Below are 17,086 nucleotides of genomic sequence, written 5' to 3'. Positions count from 1 at the left end.
CAAATTTCCTGTACGAAAAGTTCCTGGACCGACCAGGAATCGAACCCGTCACCAGGTTTACGAAACATATTAAGATACAATAAGATCTAATTTAATCCACGCATCAAGATTCGAATTCTCAATTCCAACGTGACAGTCAGGTTTTTTACGCGGGGATACGTACCGCGTAAGAAAAAACTCAGTTCAAAATTAAAAAAAAAAACCGCGTGAAAAAAGTCTCACCATTTCTCGACGAATCATGCAAGAATAAGACGATGAAATTTTTTTGTATGGAGTTTTCATTTAAATGAAAACCACGTAAAAAACACCTGACTGTACTGTTGTGCGCCAGAGAAACGTGTTGCGAATCAGCAGAGAAACCACACCGAGGCTGCAGATTTTCATCATCCGATGTCTGTGGTTCATGAACCTGGCCAGGTGGCCTAACAACTGGATACTCTGAATACCTACCATCGATGATGCATTCAGACATTCTAGAACGTAAATGGAGGTGGGTCGGTTACACATCACGAAAAGGCGGATATGAAATCTGCAAGCAAGCACCAGATTAGAATCCGGCAGGATGTCGCAGCCGAGGCATATTTACTTAGGGGTTCGTGGCGACGAAGCCTTAATAAATAAATTAAGGAAGGCGATGGCAATCTGAGTGAGCAGGCATTCAGGGTATACATGTTTTTCATTGGTCTTGGTACCCCAGGGGTGTGCCAGGATACATGAATGAGTGAGTTCAATTTTAAAAACTTCTTCTAAACTTCTTCTTCTTCTTCTTCTTCTTCTTCTTCTTCTTCTTCTTCTTCTTCTTCTTCTTCTTCTTTGTGTCTCTACGTCACCTCTGGGACTTGGCCTGCCTCGCATCAACTCAGTGTTGTTGAGCACTTCCACAGTTAGCATAATCTACGTGCATAGCCCTTAATCCAGAAGCACTGTTCGGTACAGGAACAGATTATCTTCGTGCCAGCCACACACATGCAAAATGGTTATTGGCAGATAAAGCTCCCAGCTAATAACTGTGGAAGTTTATAACTGCAGAAGTTAGAAGAAGAAAAAGAAGACGAAGAATGTCTCGTAAACTCCCAAAAGCTGACTCTACCCCATTTAGAATAATTCCATTTGGCATAACGCCGTTTGGCATAATGCCATTTGGCATTAAATCCATTTGGCATAACAAGGATTATGCACATTCTTACCAAGAAGGCTGTTCTTCGTATTATGTTAAACGACATTATGCCAAATGAGGTAGATCCGTTGAGCTTACTGTCAATGTAAGAGCGCCAGCCGTTGGGTCACTAGGGTAATATCATCAGCCAAATCGAAATCATTCAAAGTGATGGATTTTAAAATAGCCCACAATTCGGTAAATTGCCAATCGCGCCAAGAATGATTGCGTCGATTACGATTAGGAAAAGTATCGGTGACAGCATATAACCTTGTCTCACACAATGTATCAGCCTGGGCAAAATCGGACAAAACTCCAAAGTACCGTTATGCAGGTATGTGGCAAATATCTCAGATAATTCTTTTGGGAATTCAGAAATTCTCAGTTGAGCTTGCTCAAAGAATTAACAAAGGAATGACGATTTCCAAAAGAAGAGCCGAAGAAATTTGCAATAGAAATAGCCGAATTAATTTGCAAAGGAATTCTCGAAGAAGTTCTCAAAGTAAATTCGAAGAACTTCCCGGAAATCTTTTTGAGAAATATTTAAAGGAATTATCGGATAAATTTCCATTGGAACTACATACCTAAAAAATTGCCAAAGCAAAACCAAAAGAATTCCGGAAGAAATTATTAGAATTTTTTAAAGAAATTTTTCAACTTTCTACGAACAGCTCAAATGAGAGTACGACCACTGCTCTAGCCACACTCAAGTCAAGGTATTAAATGCTCAGGAAGGCCAGGAGGAGAAATTCAGATAAACAATTGAAGAGTTTGGCATCCACCTTCTGATAAACAAAAACATGACTCATCGATTATGACTGCTTCCCAGAACTCTAACATTGTTGACGTCAGAACCAATCGTGGAGCTAACATCGAAACTGACCACTACCTGCTAGTGATCAAACTGCACCTAAAACTCTTCGTAATCAACGGTACCGGCGACCGCCAAGGCATTCTACAGCGACTGAAGCTAACCGAATTTCGCCTCTACATATGCGAATAATCTGGAGGTGGCGTTGCCGATGAGGGTGACCTCTATATGCTCGCTTTTGAAGACTGATAGAGTATAGTAAAATCAGTCATCATAAACGATGCAGTCGTGAAACGGAGCCGATGAAACGAATAGCTTGACGAGGAGTGCAGATCGATTTTGGAAGAGGAGAATGCAGCGCTGGCAGTCATGCTGCGGCATAGAACCCGGCAGGACATGAAACCATACAAAGAGAAGCGGAAACAGCAGACCCATATGTTTCGAGAGAAGAAAAAAACGCCGGTGAGATGAAACAGCATGTGAGGAAATGGAACTGATGTGCCGCTTTCAAGAAACACGGAAGTTATACCGAAAACGTGCATGGATCTGACGGACGGACGTACAGTAATTGAAAAATGGGAGCATCACTTCGATGAACTCCTGAATGGCGGGAGAACGCACACTGGGGCAGGATTGAAAATACATGGAAAAAACCTCTAGCTCGTCGAGATGTCGAGATACGCACTTGGTGTCTTCAGAGAAAATATTTCTATGAACAAGGTCGATATTCTGAACGGTAGCATATTTTTCTTACGTTATTCGCATAAAAGTCCTATAAGTCATTTTGGCCATCTTTCATTTTAGCGGTATGGTGTCTTCGGCAAAGTTGTTCGGCTATTTATGCTAAAAAAGTTTGCCGAAGACGTCAAATTTCCAACGCCTACTGTTCTTGAGATATTAGTCGTTTTATAAAATACCTACCTAAAATCGAGTTTTTTCATTAAATTACGTTTGTAAACAAATTTAATGTCCGTTTTCGAGTTATAATAATGAAAAATACTAAAATAAAACATATGTAAAATAAATTAGTAGGAAAAAACAAAATATGCATTGATTTTTCATAGAAAGTTCCTGAAAATCACGCAAAATGTATATAGGACGTTCTTGCAGTCGGGCAAGTTTTTTCATCGGCGATCACCTAAAAAATGCATAAGCTTTCATGTAATTTTTTTTCACCGACATGATATTTGATGATTTTTTTTAAATAGCGTTTAAAGTTTACTGTTTTGTGTGAATTAGTAAGTACAACATTTTTGCACATATTTTACCGTGTTGTATGTTGCCAAGTGAACCATGAGAAGTATAAATGCAATCTAGTTACAGGTTTAGTCATTTTTAAGCTCCCAACAAATTGTAAAACACAAAAATGTCCTAAACACGCCATTTAGCCTTGGTTTTATCATTATCTTATATAATTTTATTTAATAGAAATATTTTTTATGTGTTCATTGATCTAAAAACTTACTTTTATTGGCGTTTCGGACATTTTTGTGTTTTACAATTTGTTTGGAGCTTAAATATGACTAAACCTGTAACTAGATTGCATTTATACTTCTAATGGTTCACTTGGCAACATACAACATGGTAAAATATGTACAAAAATGTTGTACTAATTCACACAAAACAGTAAACTTTGAACGCTATTTAAAAAAAATCATCAAATATCATGTCGGTGAAAAAAATTTACATGAAAGCTTATGCATTTTTTAGGTGATCGCCGATGAAAAAACTTGCCCGAACTTGCCCGACTGCAAGAACGTCCTATATACATTTTGCGTGATTTTCAGGAACTTTCTATGAAAAATCAATGCATATTTTGTTTTTTCCTACTAATTTATTTTACATATGTTTCATTTTAGTATTTTTCATTATTATAACTCGAAAACGGACATTAAATTTGTTTACAAACGTAATTTGATGAAAAAATTCGATTTTAGGTAGGTGTTTTATAAAACGCCTAATATCTCAAGAACAGTAGGCGTTGGAAATTTGACGTCTTCGGCAAACTTTTTTAGCATAAATAGCCGAACAACTTTGCCGAAGACACCATACCGCTAAAATGAAAGATGGCCAAAATGACTTATAGGACTTTTATGCGAATAACGTAAGAAAAATATGCTACCGTTCAGAATATCGACCTTGTTCATAGAAATATTTTCTCTGAAGACACCAAGTGCGTATCTCGACATCTCGACGAGCTAGAGGTTTTTTCCATGTATTTTCAATCCTGCCCCAGTGTGGAACGTAAGCACAGGCGACCAAATCAACGGAGGATAAGAATACATCAGTGTAGCAGAAGTCGGAAATGAGTGTAGAATTAGCAAACGTTAAAATACACACAAAAAAAAAAAGAAGTCGAAAATGACTAAACTCCCTCGCAGTAGGAAGTTAAGGGTGCCAATCACTAGCTCAAAACCGAAGAAGCTGGTAGGGACGATATCGCAACTGAATTGATCTAGATGGAACCAGAAAAGTGTGCTAGCTGTTTGCCCCGGTTGATAATCATCAGTATCTGAGTAATCGAGAAATCGATGGCTTAGAAGGAAGGGACAATCTGTTCCATTCGCAAGAAAATCGACCATTTGAAATGTGAAAACTTCCAAGCGATCACCATTCTGAATGACGCCCACAAAGTGCTATCTTCAATCATCTGTTATCTAGTTCGTGGAAAGTTATCATGGCGCCTTCGTCGATGGCCGATTGACAACGAATCACATCTTTTACGAACGGATAATCCTCCAAAAATGCCATTAATACCAAGTTCCAACATCGCACCACCTTGTTCATCGACTTCAAAGCCACATACAAGATGTAGTGAATAAGCCAGTATATAAGTTTTAAGGTTTAAGTTTCACCTGGTCTGACTGAGATCCAAACTTAATAACTAGGGAATCGCGCCACTTGGGCGGTGGCTTCTATATTCGTCTGTTTTCTACTATAACTCAGTCATGTTTGAAGCAATTGACACAACTTTTGGAATGTGGTGAGATAGGTATAGTATCTACCCGTGTACAACATTTCAAGTCAATTGGTTCAAAATTGACTGAGTTATAGTGGAAAACAGACGAATATAGAAGCCACCGCCCAAGTAGCGTGATACCCTACCAAATAATACCTGAAAGACTGTAAAATTAGTTTAAGAAAATTGCCGTGGTGCATTTATTTGTATAGGAATTACAAGTGCGTCAACTTTAATATGTATTGTATTGAATTTTGTGCTTACAGCGAAATCGAAGTAATAAATATGAAAAGTACTAGACAAATGATAATGAGTTACATGGAATAAATACAATCTGCTATGATAATATTGATGCATATATCGATATGAATTTCAAGCGTTTATAAGTATAATTATTAGCACATTAAATGAACATTAGTCTAATTGCTTACTTGAAACATACTAGCAAGGTTCAGGGTTCTGATGAAGCAGCATAGTCATAATAACTGTTCCAGTGGATAACCATGCTGCTCCATCGGATTATTCTACCCAAATATTTCACACCACTCTCATTCAGATCCATTTCACCGGAAAATCCTCTCCACACGCTTGTTGTAACAGTTACGTGACACCGAAAACAAAAAGTTCCCATCTCTGCCTCTACTGCAATTAAAACTAAAGCATAACTTTTTCCCGCCATGACCTCTCGACGTCGAACATCGCGTTACATTTGGGCTATGGGGTCAGAGGTTCGAAAGGGGCCAATTATACAGCCGGTGGCATTCTTCGACGCATGGCGGCGCGTGTGAGAAGGCATCATGGGTCAGCAAGCTTCAAATTGGAACTCATGACATGTTTTTCCCATAATTCCAACCGTTGCCGTCCGTCCCCATGTGTCGTTGCCGTCGGAATGCAAAAGCGGACCAGCTCTGACTTCGATTTCGGACCTTTTTTGCACCGATGCCTATTAGGGTGGTCTACTCATGTAAGAAGAAATCAAGGTTGAAAAATGAGGCTTATCTCCTGAATACGTAATTTTTGACTCCTTCTTTTGAGTGCAGTTCAGAACAACACATTTTCAAAGGCAAGACACTGGATTTTTCAAGTTTGATTCTTTCTGCACACGTGCGAACCACCCTACTGCCCATTCGTCCTTGCGTTAACACGCGCCCAGAAGCGGTTAAGGCCCGTTTAAACCGGCGCGACAAATCGCAGCGAGAGCGACGCTTAGTCACTGCGTTTGTTCGTAAAGAGGGATGAAAACGCAGCGCCAACCAGACGCTGTCACTGTCAAATCATCGCGCTGGTTTGAGCCAACTCTGTCCAGAAAAGTTCAATAAATGAATTATTCAGTTTGCGTGTGTTGTTTTGAGGGGTTGCTGAGCGCGAGTGTGAGTGTTTCGATGTTTCCCTCCCGTTGTTGTTGGTTGCATAAATTCAGGTGCACGTTCGATGATTGTTATTGTTTTTGGAGTTTTGTTGTTTGTGAACGAAAATATAATTGTGTCGAGGAAAGGGTAGGTTGTACATATGCTGTATGGGTTTCTGTATTATTCGTTTTCAATGCGTACCAAATACAAGCCAGCCAGTGAGCGATTAGTGCAAAGGTAGCCATCAGTAATACTAAAACAGCAGCGCCATATTCCGAATAGCGATCGATCTTTCTTGCCACTCGCACTAGACGCAATAGACGTGCCGTTTTCAATAAACCAATCAGAGTCGTTGTCTGTAAAGGAGAAGAGAGAGAGAAAGAGAGAAAAAGAAAAAAATGGTTTCCCCGCGGCGGAAATGAGTGATCAAAAGTTCGTAAAAAAGGGGAGCACAAAAACATTGATTGGAAGGTGGTGGGTGGTTGGAACGTGAGGAATAAAATTTTGTGGCACGTCAAGATTCGTAGGAAGACAAAAAGAGAATTAAAAGGGAGCGAAAAAATAAAGCAAAAATCGGAATCCAGATGAATCTAGTATGCATGGGAATGATGATTCTGGTGATTTTTCGCATTTCGATGAAAACATCGATTGGCTATCCAAGATGAGATTTAAAAAGTATGAAATGAACAGCACGAAAAGTCTGATTAAAAGCAAAACGATATTCAAACAAACAAGAAGAAAACTTCAACGAAAATGTGAATACAGCATGAAACAGCGGTGAAGTTTCATTAAATTAACAAAGAAAACAAAAAACACAAACAAGATAACCGGCAAAAGTTTGAAACTAGCTTTGCTTTCTAACTTTGAAGGCAAGTGTACGATATTAGCTAAATTAATACATCGTTTAGTAGCACTTTGTGGCGTAGATGTCGCTTCATCCTGATTCTGAGCTGAGGCAAAAGTGGTGAGATGATTCCAGTGAGACTATGTGTGCTTCGGAGCACACAAATTAATGGGTTCTGTCAGAAAACTTTTTTTTGTCTGACATTTTTTTTCGAGTCGTAACAAGTTCGTTGCACAATCTGAAAAATTGTGTTGTTCTGAGATGTTGGTGGCCGAAATGTGTTTATCGTTAAACAGGGCGGGGCTCTCACATCAGAAAATTTTGAATTGAAACTTTGTGTTTTGTTTGGATTTTGTTGTTCGCCAATAGGGTGTTTTACTTCTACTTCTGGTCCTTTGGACCTCTTATTCTTACGATTTTTATATGTAGATGCAGGCATAGAGTATGTGATTTACCCACCCTGATTTTTGACAATGCTCAATGCGTCATGATTGTATGATATTACTAGTGACACCCAAAAAGGATTTTTTTCAAAAAATTTCAGCCCAGCCAATAACAAGTTGATCAAAAGTTCTTTTTCCCAGAAAAAAAAAATCCCCAAAAATCCTCGCGCATTGTTTGTGTAGCAGTGCTTGGCCATTTAGTGTGAAGAAAATATCTGATCGGAATCCGTGTGTATTAGTTAGTTGGTAGTGGATTGGGGGCGGTCGAAACAGTCGGAAAAAGGAAAAACTTTCCGATGGCGCCTGAATTAATATTAAACGAGTTGTTTCGGGTTTCCTTTGCGTTGCTTTTGCTTTTTTTCCCACTAGGTTCTACGATGGTGCGAGGATTATTTAATGTTACCCGCGGGATTTAAGAGCGGTTTCTGTGTGTATTTTTGTGGTTTGATGGTGCTTCAAGAAGATTAAATTTGATTTTTGTTTTATTATTGTGGGAAAGAAGTCCGCTTTGATGGAAGACCGGGCGGTATTGCTGGAGTCGGTCATAAATTAGTCGGGCCGGATTAGTGGTACAACAAAGACCGCACTTATGATGGACTCCAACAATTGTGTTGCTTGTAAATTGGAATTTCCAAAATTTGCCAACAACACAATACACAGCGTAACAAAAATTAACTATTTGTCTGTCTCAAGACCAAACTTATGTGTCTCCGAAGGATTTTGTGCCGCTGAATCCGAATCCGGGTTCAGATTTGCTCTAACACGTCACAATTTTGAGCTATATCTCAATTTATAGGGCGAAATATGCGATTTTGGGCTTTTTTGACTGCAAGCCGTTAAGCAAGGAAATATTTTTTTTAAGCAATCAAAAGGTTATTTGGTCAATTAACATCTAAATTAACGACTTATGCAAAATATTTCGTTTTACCAAATCGAATTTGATAGTTTTAAGCGATTGATATTTGGTACTATATTTCCCATACAAGTCACCCTCCAAAAGTTGCATGCAAGTTTTCATACTAACATAAAATGCTTAAATCTATCAAATTTGATTAGGTAAAATGAAATATTTTGCATGAGTCGTCAATTTAGATGTTAATTGATTAATTAACCTTTTGATTGCTTAAAAAAATATTTCCTTGCTTAACAGCTTGCAGTAAAAAAGCCCAAAATCGCATATTTTGCCCTATAAATTGAGGTATAGCTCAAAATTGTGACGTGTTAGAGCAAATCTGAGCCCGGATTCGGATTCAGCGGCCCAAAATCCTTCGGAGACACATAAGTTTGCACTTGGGACAAAAAAATGTTGCGCTGTGATATTGATTCACCATGGTTGGGGAAAAGCTAACTTTTCCAGCGGTGTAATCTTCCAACAAAACGGATTGCGGCGGCTGCAAGCTATTTTGCGTGGTATACTTATCTAAGGTGCATCACAGCTTGTGGGTTTGGAATAAGCATTTTTGGGAAAGTACTTACGTGTCGTTGGTATGAGTGACTGATTTTTGACGTAGTTTCAGAAAACGGTCTTAATTTAAGGTTAATGTTCATAAAAAATCAAACATAATTTCGTTTGTGAATACAGGGATCACTAGTACCAATTTGTAATAATTTGTTAACACTACAAATTCGAGGCTCAACAAGTAACGTCATAGCACGTTTCCTCAGCGCTCTTGAAAACACCCAGTTGTTTGTTCTTACAACAATTTGGTCAATACTGATCAATTCTGAAGCTTCTTTCTAAAGTTATATCAATCCCCAAACATTTCCTTAAGATGACATATCCTGAAACTGCTGGTTAATATGTAATCCAAAAGCTTTTTACAGACATTTCTTGAAGAGCTTCTTCTTGTATTTGACAAAGACTTGTAACATGATCGCGTATTTTTTTTTTCAATTTTTGTTTCAGAAATCCATCAAAATTATTCTTTGTTCTCTGCATAAAAATCTCTAATCAGAATTACTTGGTTTTTTTTTAAATTACCCTAAGGCATCGTCTCAGTAATTTCTTTTTCACTTCACTATCACTTTTGGAACTTTTAGTAGAACTTTTTCACTTGAAACGCTATAAATTTAAGGGCGAACGGGACGGTCGAGGATATATCCGCCATTGCTCTTTTGCTACTAAGATGGTAATCTCAGATTCTACATCATATTTTGCAACAAAAACCTATCATTGTGTATGCTCACTTGCAGTGCATATGTTGAATGGTTTTCAGCATCTTCAGTGCGATAGAACTCGAGATTACCACCTTCAAAATCGCGAGGCAAATTGTTATAAAGAGAGGCAAGATAGAAAAAATAACACGGCGTCCCGTTTCACCTTAAAACACTTCACTATAACTTCACTTTTGCAAAAGTAAAAGTGTCGAGTGCTCGAAACCGAAGAAGTCTGTGAGTCGCTTGCAGAAAAACTTGTAGTTAGAAGGCGCTATGGTGGGATTTGAACCCACGACTCCATATTCGCTAGCCCGGCCCATTAACAAACTAAGCCACAGAACAGGTAATTATTCTGTGCAATGGAAAGCCAAACTGAACCCGAGGCCACACCACGAACATCTCTTTTCTCACAAATCATCTCTCTTTCGGCTTAGATCTCACTAGTAGTTATTGGGCACAAACGCGGGTGTGTTGTGGATTGGCATTCTATAGTTCTTCTTTTGCAAAAGTGAAGTAATAGTGAAGTGTTTTTTTTTTAATTTTTAATGGTGTTTCAAATTTCTTTTTGTTTTCTTCCCAAATTCATACAAATTGTTCAAGAGATTATTCAGATATCATGAATTATTTCTTCAAGTAATTAAGAGTAGGATTAAAGAAATTTCTACAGTGTTTGGAAGTATTTTGAAACTTCTGAGGGTAATTTCTAGGAAATTTTCCACTATGAGATTCTGAGATAACTCCACAGCCGTTTACCGTAGAGTTTGGGCAGAAGTTTAAGGAGAAATTGAGTAGGAATATTTACAGAAAGATTAAGGAATATCCTTTACTGATTTTCTCGGGGAATTTCTGAAAGAATCTTCATAGGAGCAATTTTACCGGGAATTCTTTTAAGAAAATTTAATGAACTTCTTGAAACAATTTCTTGACGATTCCTCGTAGAAATTTAAAGAAGATTTTCTAGATCCGTCTGAAAGATTCTTCGCAGAAACTTCAGGAGAAATTTTCGGACCTGTGTCCAAAGGATTGTTCGGAAGATTTTTCGGAGGAATTCATAAAGTAATCCTTTCCAGGAATTTCTAAAGTTAATTTCAGAGGAATCCCTGGACCGTATAAATTGATCAATACATGTCCTGAGTGGAAGTTCTGGATGGATCCTTGAAGAAATTTGGTTTAGAAATTCCTGGAGAAATCCTCAGAAGAACTCTTCAAACAAATATTGAGATGAATTGTCAGAGAAGTTTTGTGGGCATTCATTTGAACAATACTCACAAACATTTCTGATGATTTGTGTTTAAGAATTTCAGGAGGAATCTGCACAAATGGTCGAAACGCTTTTGCTCAGAATTTGGCCGAATTAGTAAACAATTTGTTCAAAAACTGATCAAATTCCTGTACATTTTCAATTACAGAAATTGACTCAAACTGCAAGTTGAAATGAAAGTATGAAAAAGCTCAAAATTATTAAGCATTGAGCTCAAGACACGCTGTTATAAGATGAACAAATAACGGAGCCATCACTCGAGTCTCCGAGACCACACACCTAGAGAATTAAACTTCAGATTGCTTTGAAAAATTAACAGCTGGATCAACGTTTTAATGCTAATTGTTTTTAGATGAAATAAAGCCGGCTGAATAGTAAATCGCCTGGTGAAGCTACGCCATCTGGATTTTTTATTACAGGAAACCCTTTGCAAAGTGATCTCTGGTATACTTTACATTTTGACGTAGGACTACGTCTTTTTTATTCTTGAATTTTATCTTATGCCAATTTTTCACACAAACTACGTCTTACTCGAATTAAGACGTTATTTCAAAATTACCACCTCTGAGAGGGCCTCCAAAATACGGCAAGTTTTAAAAGAAAAAAAAACTTGGTCATTATTTGTCGGATTTCACGATCACAGATCGAAAATTGTAATATATGCATCTATTTTTTTAATTTTGGCAAAATTATTGAATTCAAGTGAAAAAATGTGGACTTTTTCTATCATAGACATCAAAACCGTATAACTCCAGCTATCAAGCATTCTATTTCCCGTTGATGAGCTATAACAATGAACATAGTGCGGTCAGAAATTGATGTTAGGGCGGTTCGAAACCGGGGTTAAGGTGGTCTATGATAAATGGAGGCCCAAAATGAACACAATGGTGGTCGAAAATCGTCACAAAAGTACATAGTTCCAAATAAACAAAATCTTGATTAAACTGAGAGTTAAGGTTGCTAATAATGAGCATCCAGGAGGATTGGTCCAGAATAAACAATAATGTGATCTAAAACGATCATTAGGCATTAAACATTGGGGTGGACCAAGGGTATTCTGAATCACCTGACAATCGTTTGACTCATTTGTCGATAACTCATTTCAGAAGCTTAAGATAAAAATGTAATGTTCGACGAACATGTAGGGCAGTGTTTATAACTCTCTATTACAACTCTCATATTTACGTTGTGAGAGCGCTTCAGGAGTTTCTTGTAAGATTCCTAAAGCGGTTCCATTAGGGGTTCCTCAGGAGCTGTTGCCAGAATTCCTCCGGAAGGAGTACTTAAGGCAGCGCTTCCCAAACTCGGCTTTCGCAGCGCCCCAACATGTTGCAGGCTCGCTTTTTCTACTCGTTTTAGCGAGCCTGCAAGAGACTGGTGCAGCGCGAAAACAAAGTTTGGGAAGCGCGGACTTAAGGAATACCTTCTGGGATTCCTCCAGAAGTTCCTGGAATTCCTATTTGTTTTTCAGGAATTCGTTCCGTGATGTCTCCAGAATTTGTTTCTGGGATTACCATAGCATTTTTCCTGGATTTTTTTTTTATCGTAGCTTCTCATGAAATTATTTTCAAAAATCAGATCTTCTAAGAACACAAGGAAGTGCTGTGATTCTTCAGCGAGCTCTATCTACGATTCTTCTTGAAATTCCTTCGGAAGTTTCTTTCAAGATTCCTAATGCGGTTCGATCTGGGATTTCTTTGGAGATCTTGCCAAAATTCCTCCAGGAAGTACTCCCGAGATTCCTCCAAAGATTCTTTCTGGATTTCTTATGGAACAGCTTCTGGGATTCCTCCTGAAGCTTCTGAAATTCCGAAATTTCTCTAGGAATTTGGTTTCCCATTAAATTTTTCTCCAGAGTTTTCTAGGAGTTCCTTCTGTGATTCCTCATAGAGCACCATTTGTGAATCTTCTTGAGGTTACTTCAGTAGTTTTCTTTTGGGATTCTTCCAGGTTTTTTTTATGGAATTCCTAAAAATGTTCTATCTAGGATTCCTTTAGTAACTCCTTCTAGAATTTCTTCTGAGATTCTCTCTGATACTTCAAGAGATTCCTTTCGAAATTTCTCCAGCACTTCCGGGAATCCTCCAGGAAATCCTGCAGTCTTTCAAATAGCTTCTTTTGGAATGTCTTCAGAAGTTTTTTTAGTGGGATTTCCAGAAGGAATTCCTGGGAAAAAAGTAATCTCGGAACTATCTACGACGAAAACTAGAAGAAACTCTAGGCGGAATTCCTTGCAAAGATGCTGCAGGAATGCATTAAGAAATTATTGGAAGAAATTCTCAAGGAAATTCTGTAAGAAACTCCTAGGAGAATTTTCAAGAATACTCTTAAAAGAATTCCCTAATAAACTCCTGGAAAATTTCCAGTCGGGACATCTCGAAGAATTTATAATGAACTTATAGAGGAATTCCAGAAGAATCTGCAAGAGAAATCCTGGAATGAGTTTCTGAAGGATTCCCGAAAACAACTTCTGAAGGCAATCCTGAAGGAGGTCCCGGAAGGACCCCTAAAACTATTCCAGAAAGAACTTCTTGGGGGATCCTTTAAGAAATTCTTGGAGAAATCGCGAAAGTATATCTCAAATGAAACCTGGAAGAAGCTCCCAAATGAATCATGAAATGAGTCCCATTGGAATCCCAGAAGAAATCGCTAGAAGGATCTAGGAAGCAGATCCTGAAAGAATTGTGGAAGAAATTGTTGGTAACAGTTTCCGGAAGAAGTTCCCGGAATCTCGGAAGTAGTTCCTGCAGGAATCCCAGTAGAAGTTCTAGAAGGAATCCTAGAAGGAGTACCCGGAAGAATCCCCATAAAGCTACCATTGACATCGGGTTACTTTTGTTTTAGCATTTGATATTTGCGTTTGCATTCACAGTAATAATTCCTGACAGAATCCCGGAAGGAATTCCTGGAGGAACCTCGGAAGAAGTTCATGGACGATTACCGGAAAAAAATCTCGAAGGTTTCCTGAAAAAAAAAACTAGATGAATCTCAGAAAGAATTCTTAAAGTAATCCCAGAAGGAATCCCTGGAGGAACCTCGCATGGAATTTCAGGAGGAATTTCTGGAGGAATTCCAGTAACAGTTGCTGAATGAATCGCGGAAGAAATTGCTGTAGTAATCCAACGAAAGTATTTCTGCAGGATTCGCGAACGAAATTGTGGGTGATATTTGCAGAAGGATCTCCAGGTGTAATCTCCTAGAAGAAAGTCTTTGAGGAATCCCACAAGAAGCTATGGAAGGAATTCGCTTGGACGAGTCCCAGATGGATGTGCTTGAGAAATCCCGAAGTCATACTTTAGGAATCTCAAAAGAAACTCTTGGGGGAAATGCAGGATGAAACCACTTTAGGAATCTCAAAAGAAACTCTTGGGAGAAATTCAGGATGGAACTTCTGATGAAATCCAAAATAAATCACTGGAAGAGTCTCATAAAAAACTCTAAGAGAAATCCTGGGCGAAAAATGTGAAGAAACCGTGAAGGAAATCGCTCGAATTGTCATAAGGGTGGTCAACACTAGAGGTTACGGTTACGGTTCAATATCGATGTTGTGATGATCCCAATCTGATATTTGGGTTACCCAAAATGGACTTAATTATGATTCCAAATGGACTTAAAGGTGCTATAAAATAGATTGTACAGTGGTCTAAAACTAACATTAGGCTGGTTCAAAATGAACAAGGAGTTGTCTAAAACGAACATTGGGGGGTACCAACATAGATATCAAGATGACCCAAAATGGTCATTTGGGTGGTTCAAAATAACTAACAGAACCCAAATTTCCATGATACCTTTGAGGGGTGCATAAGTCTCTTCACAAATGTCCCAAATGGAGGATAACGTGTCTCTGGAGCCGGCCTTCTGAAGTCTCTGCAGTGGTCTTAAGCGGGCCAGGACACCTCTCGACTGTTCGAGAATTGCTCCAATTTAGCCTTAGTCCCAAATTTCTGTGCTACGAATTTGTGTGATTTTCTTTATGCCAATAGATGATTTAATCAATGTTTTCAAATATTAAGTTAGAAATGAATTTTGTTTATTTTTTCTTCCACTCGTGATGGAAGTGTCAAGAACCTGAGCTACTTTTAACTGCTAGAATGAGGGTTGGTTTTTCTGTCCAAGCTAATTGAAATGACTTCGAGGAGCGTGAGGTTGACTCAGCTTCTCAGAAATACGAGCGAATCGAAGTAACTTTTCAATGGGAATGGCAGGGCCGTGCATTCAACTGTTGTTTCAAGTTTGTTATCAAATGCATTCATGAAATTATCACATGAACAGGCCAATAAGATGGGTTTATCAGTCACTCATACCATTTTAAACATCCGACGTATTGTCGAAGATCTATATTTCGTATCTATATTAGTTGTACATTCATCATACCTATTGTTTTCCATCGCTTCTACTCTGAAGGCACCAATACATGTTAAAAACTTTCTTCACTTTCTTATTCACTCACCTGCTAAATACAGTAACTTTGCAGTTACTACTCATATGTAAGGTTAAGTATTACAGCATCAGTACATTTCCCATAAAATCAAATTGTAACCTTGTGTTTATCATAGTGCACAAATCCTTTCAATAAGCTACGCATCTATCTTACTGTTTATTTGCACCAACATACTGCATTCCTAGAACAATCATTTGATTTCATATTACTTGCATCTATTGCACTCACACTTAGACACACCGTAAAACACTAGAACCTGTATTCATTTATTTTCATTTAAATGTACGAGAAAAAAAAAATATCTAAATAATCAAAGAAAAAACAATTATCAAAAATTACAAATCTACACACAAAAGTGAAAAAAACATGGTGGTTTCAAAATGAAGCTCCTACCACAATTAAGTGGAGTGTCGGTTTCGGAGTAGTCGAGTCTGTCGGTATCGGTGTGATGTGGGTGGCTGACCAGCTATGTATAGATTGACTGTTTCTGGTAGTAGGCGTAGAACATACACGCACACGCACACGCACGCACAGCAAGTGGCAGCTGTTTCCGCACCCAACATCTCATGGCCTACTTGCAGTTGGGCTTTCACCCATCGAGGTTTTTTTCCTTCATTTTCTTGGAGCTGGGAACGTACGAAAACAGCGCAGCCGCATCGGATCGCCAGGTGGCTCTGGCATCCAATGACGCAAACAAGTTGCGTGCGTGTGTTTGTTTCGGTGTTGGGGAGCCGTTGCCGTGGTGGGGTGAGAGTGAACAATAGGAGTGCAATGATGTGAGTGAGATGTGAGTGGTTTAGCAAAGGGGGGAGAACATGGGCGTGATGTGTTGAATTTAGCCTCGTCACCTATTGCATTTTTGTTTTTTTTTGGACGGGGATGAAATTAAATGAAATTTTGTTTTTTTTTTGTTTTGCATTTCGGTCTGCTTGGCTATGCAGCTTCGTAATCTGATCACGTGTTAAAATTCGAATGCATTTGAAATTGCCTTTACGTTGCCCTTGGTTGTTTTGTAACAAAAGAAGTAATTGAAATGGAGTATTTTTGGATAAACAAAATTGAACATTTGAGAAATCAAATGGAAAAAAGTAAAAATTGAAAATTAGTAGAATAAAATTTGGTTTTTAAAATACTGGCAGCTAGGAATAAAAAAGGGAGCGAGTGAGCTTAAGATAATCCTCTTACCGGTTGAGTAAGCAGAACATAAATGGAAACTATTCAGCATTTTGAGGTAAAATAATCAAACGGTCTGCCTCATAAAGAAAGGCAGAGTAAGAAGTATTTTGAAGCTTTGTTTTTTTTTTATTTGCTTGTATTCTGGTAATACAGGAACAAAGCTTTTGATATTATAGCGACGGATTTAGCCAAACGCATACGGAGTGATTGAAAATAATCGAAAGCTAATGCTGGATCTGGTATTGACAGGCGATAAGAGTAGCTTGGATAGAGAGGTGTACAAAAATCACTCATAGTTTTCGTTTTCTGCTGTGAGAATTACACGGCACCAGCTAGGAACCATAACTAAGGTGTGACAAAAACAGCAATCAAGCTAGAATCAAGATCAAAAACGTGTAGGTGTGTAGAATTCTTTATAGGGTAAATCTGTGTGTATGTGTACTCAAACTCAAACCACATGAAAGCTTTGCTCGGTTGTGGAAAAAAAAA

At 38.3% G+C, this 17,086-nt stretch overlaps 1 protein-coding gene across 12 annotated transcripts in view; it reads right to left on the bottom strand.

The window, feature by feature from the left end:
* LOC109423356 (potassium voltage-gated channel subfamily H member 6) overlaps positions 1 to 17,086 on the bottom strand; it is a 518,403-nt gene that overhangs the window by 39,811 nt on the left and 461,506 nt on the right. For all 12 annotated transcript variants that reach the window (XM_062854256.1, XM_062854260.1, XM_062854257.1 and 9 more), the window contains one exon: positions 6,477 to 6,631. In XM_062854256.1, coding sequence (XP_062710240.1) covers positions 6,477 to 6,631 — 155 coding nt within the window. The remainder of the gene's footprint in view (positions 1 to 6,476; positions 6,632 to 17,086) is intronic.

This window comes from Aedes albopictus, chromosome 2 (assembly GCF_035046485.1).
Source record: "Aedes albopictus strain Foshan chromosome 2, AalbF5, whole genome shotgun sequence".
Taxonomy (NCBI): Eukaryota; Metazoa; Arthropoda; class Insecta; order Diptera; family Culicidae; genus Aedes; species Aedes albopictus.
The sequence above is the reverse complement of the archived record's forward strand: the minus strand, read 5'-3'. Positions and strand labels throughout refer to the sequence as shown.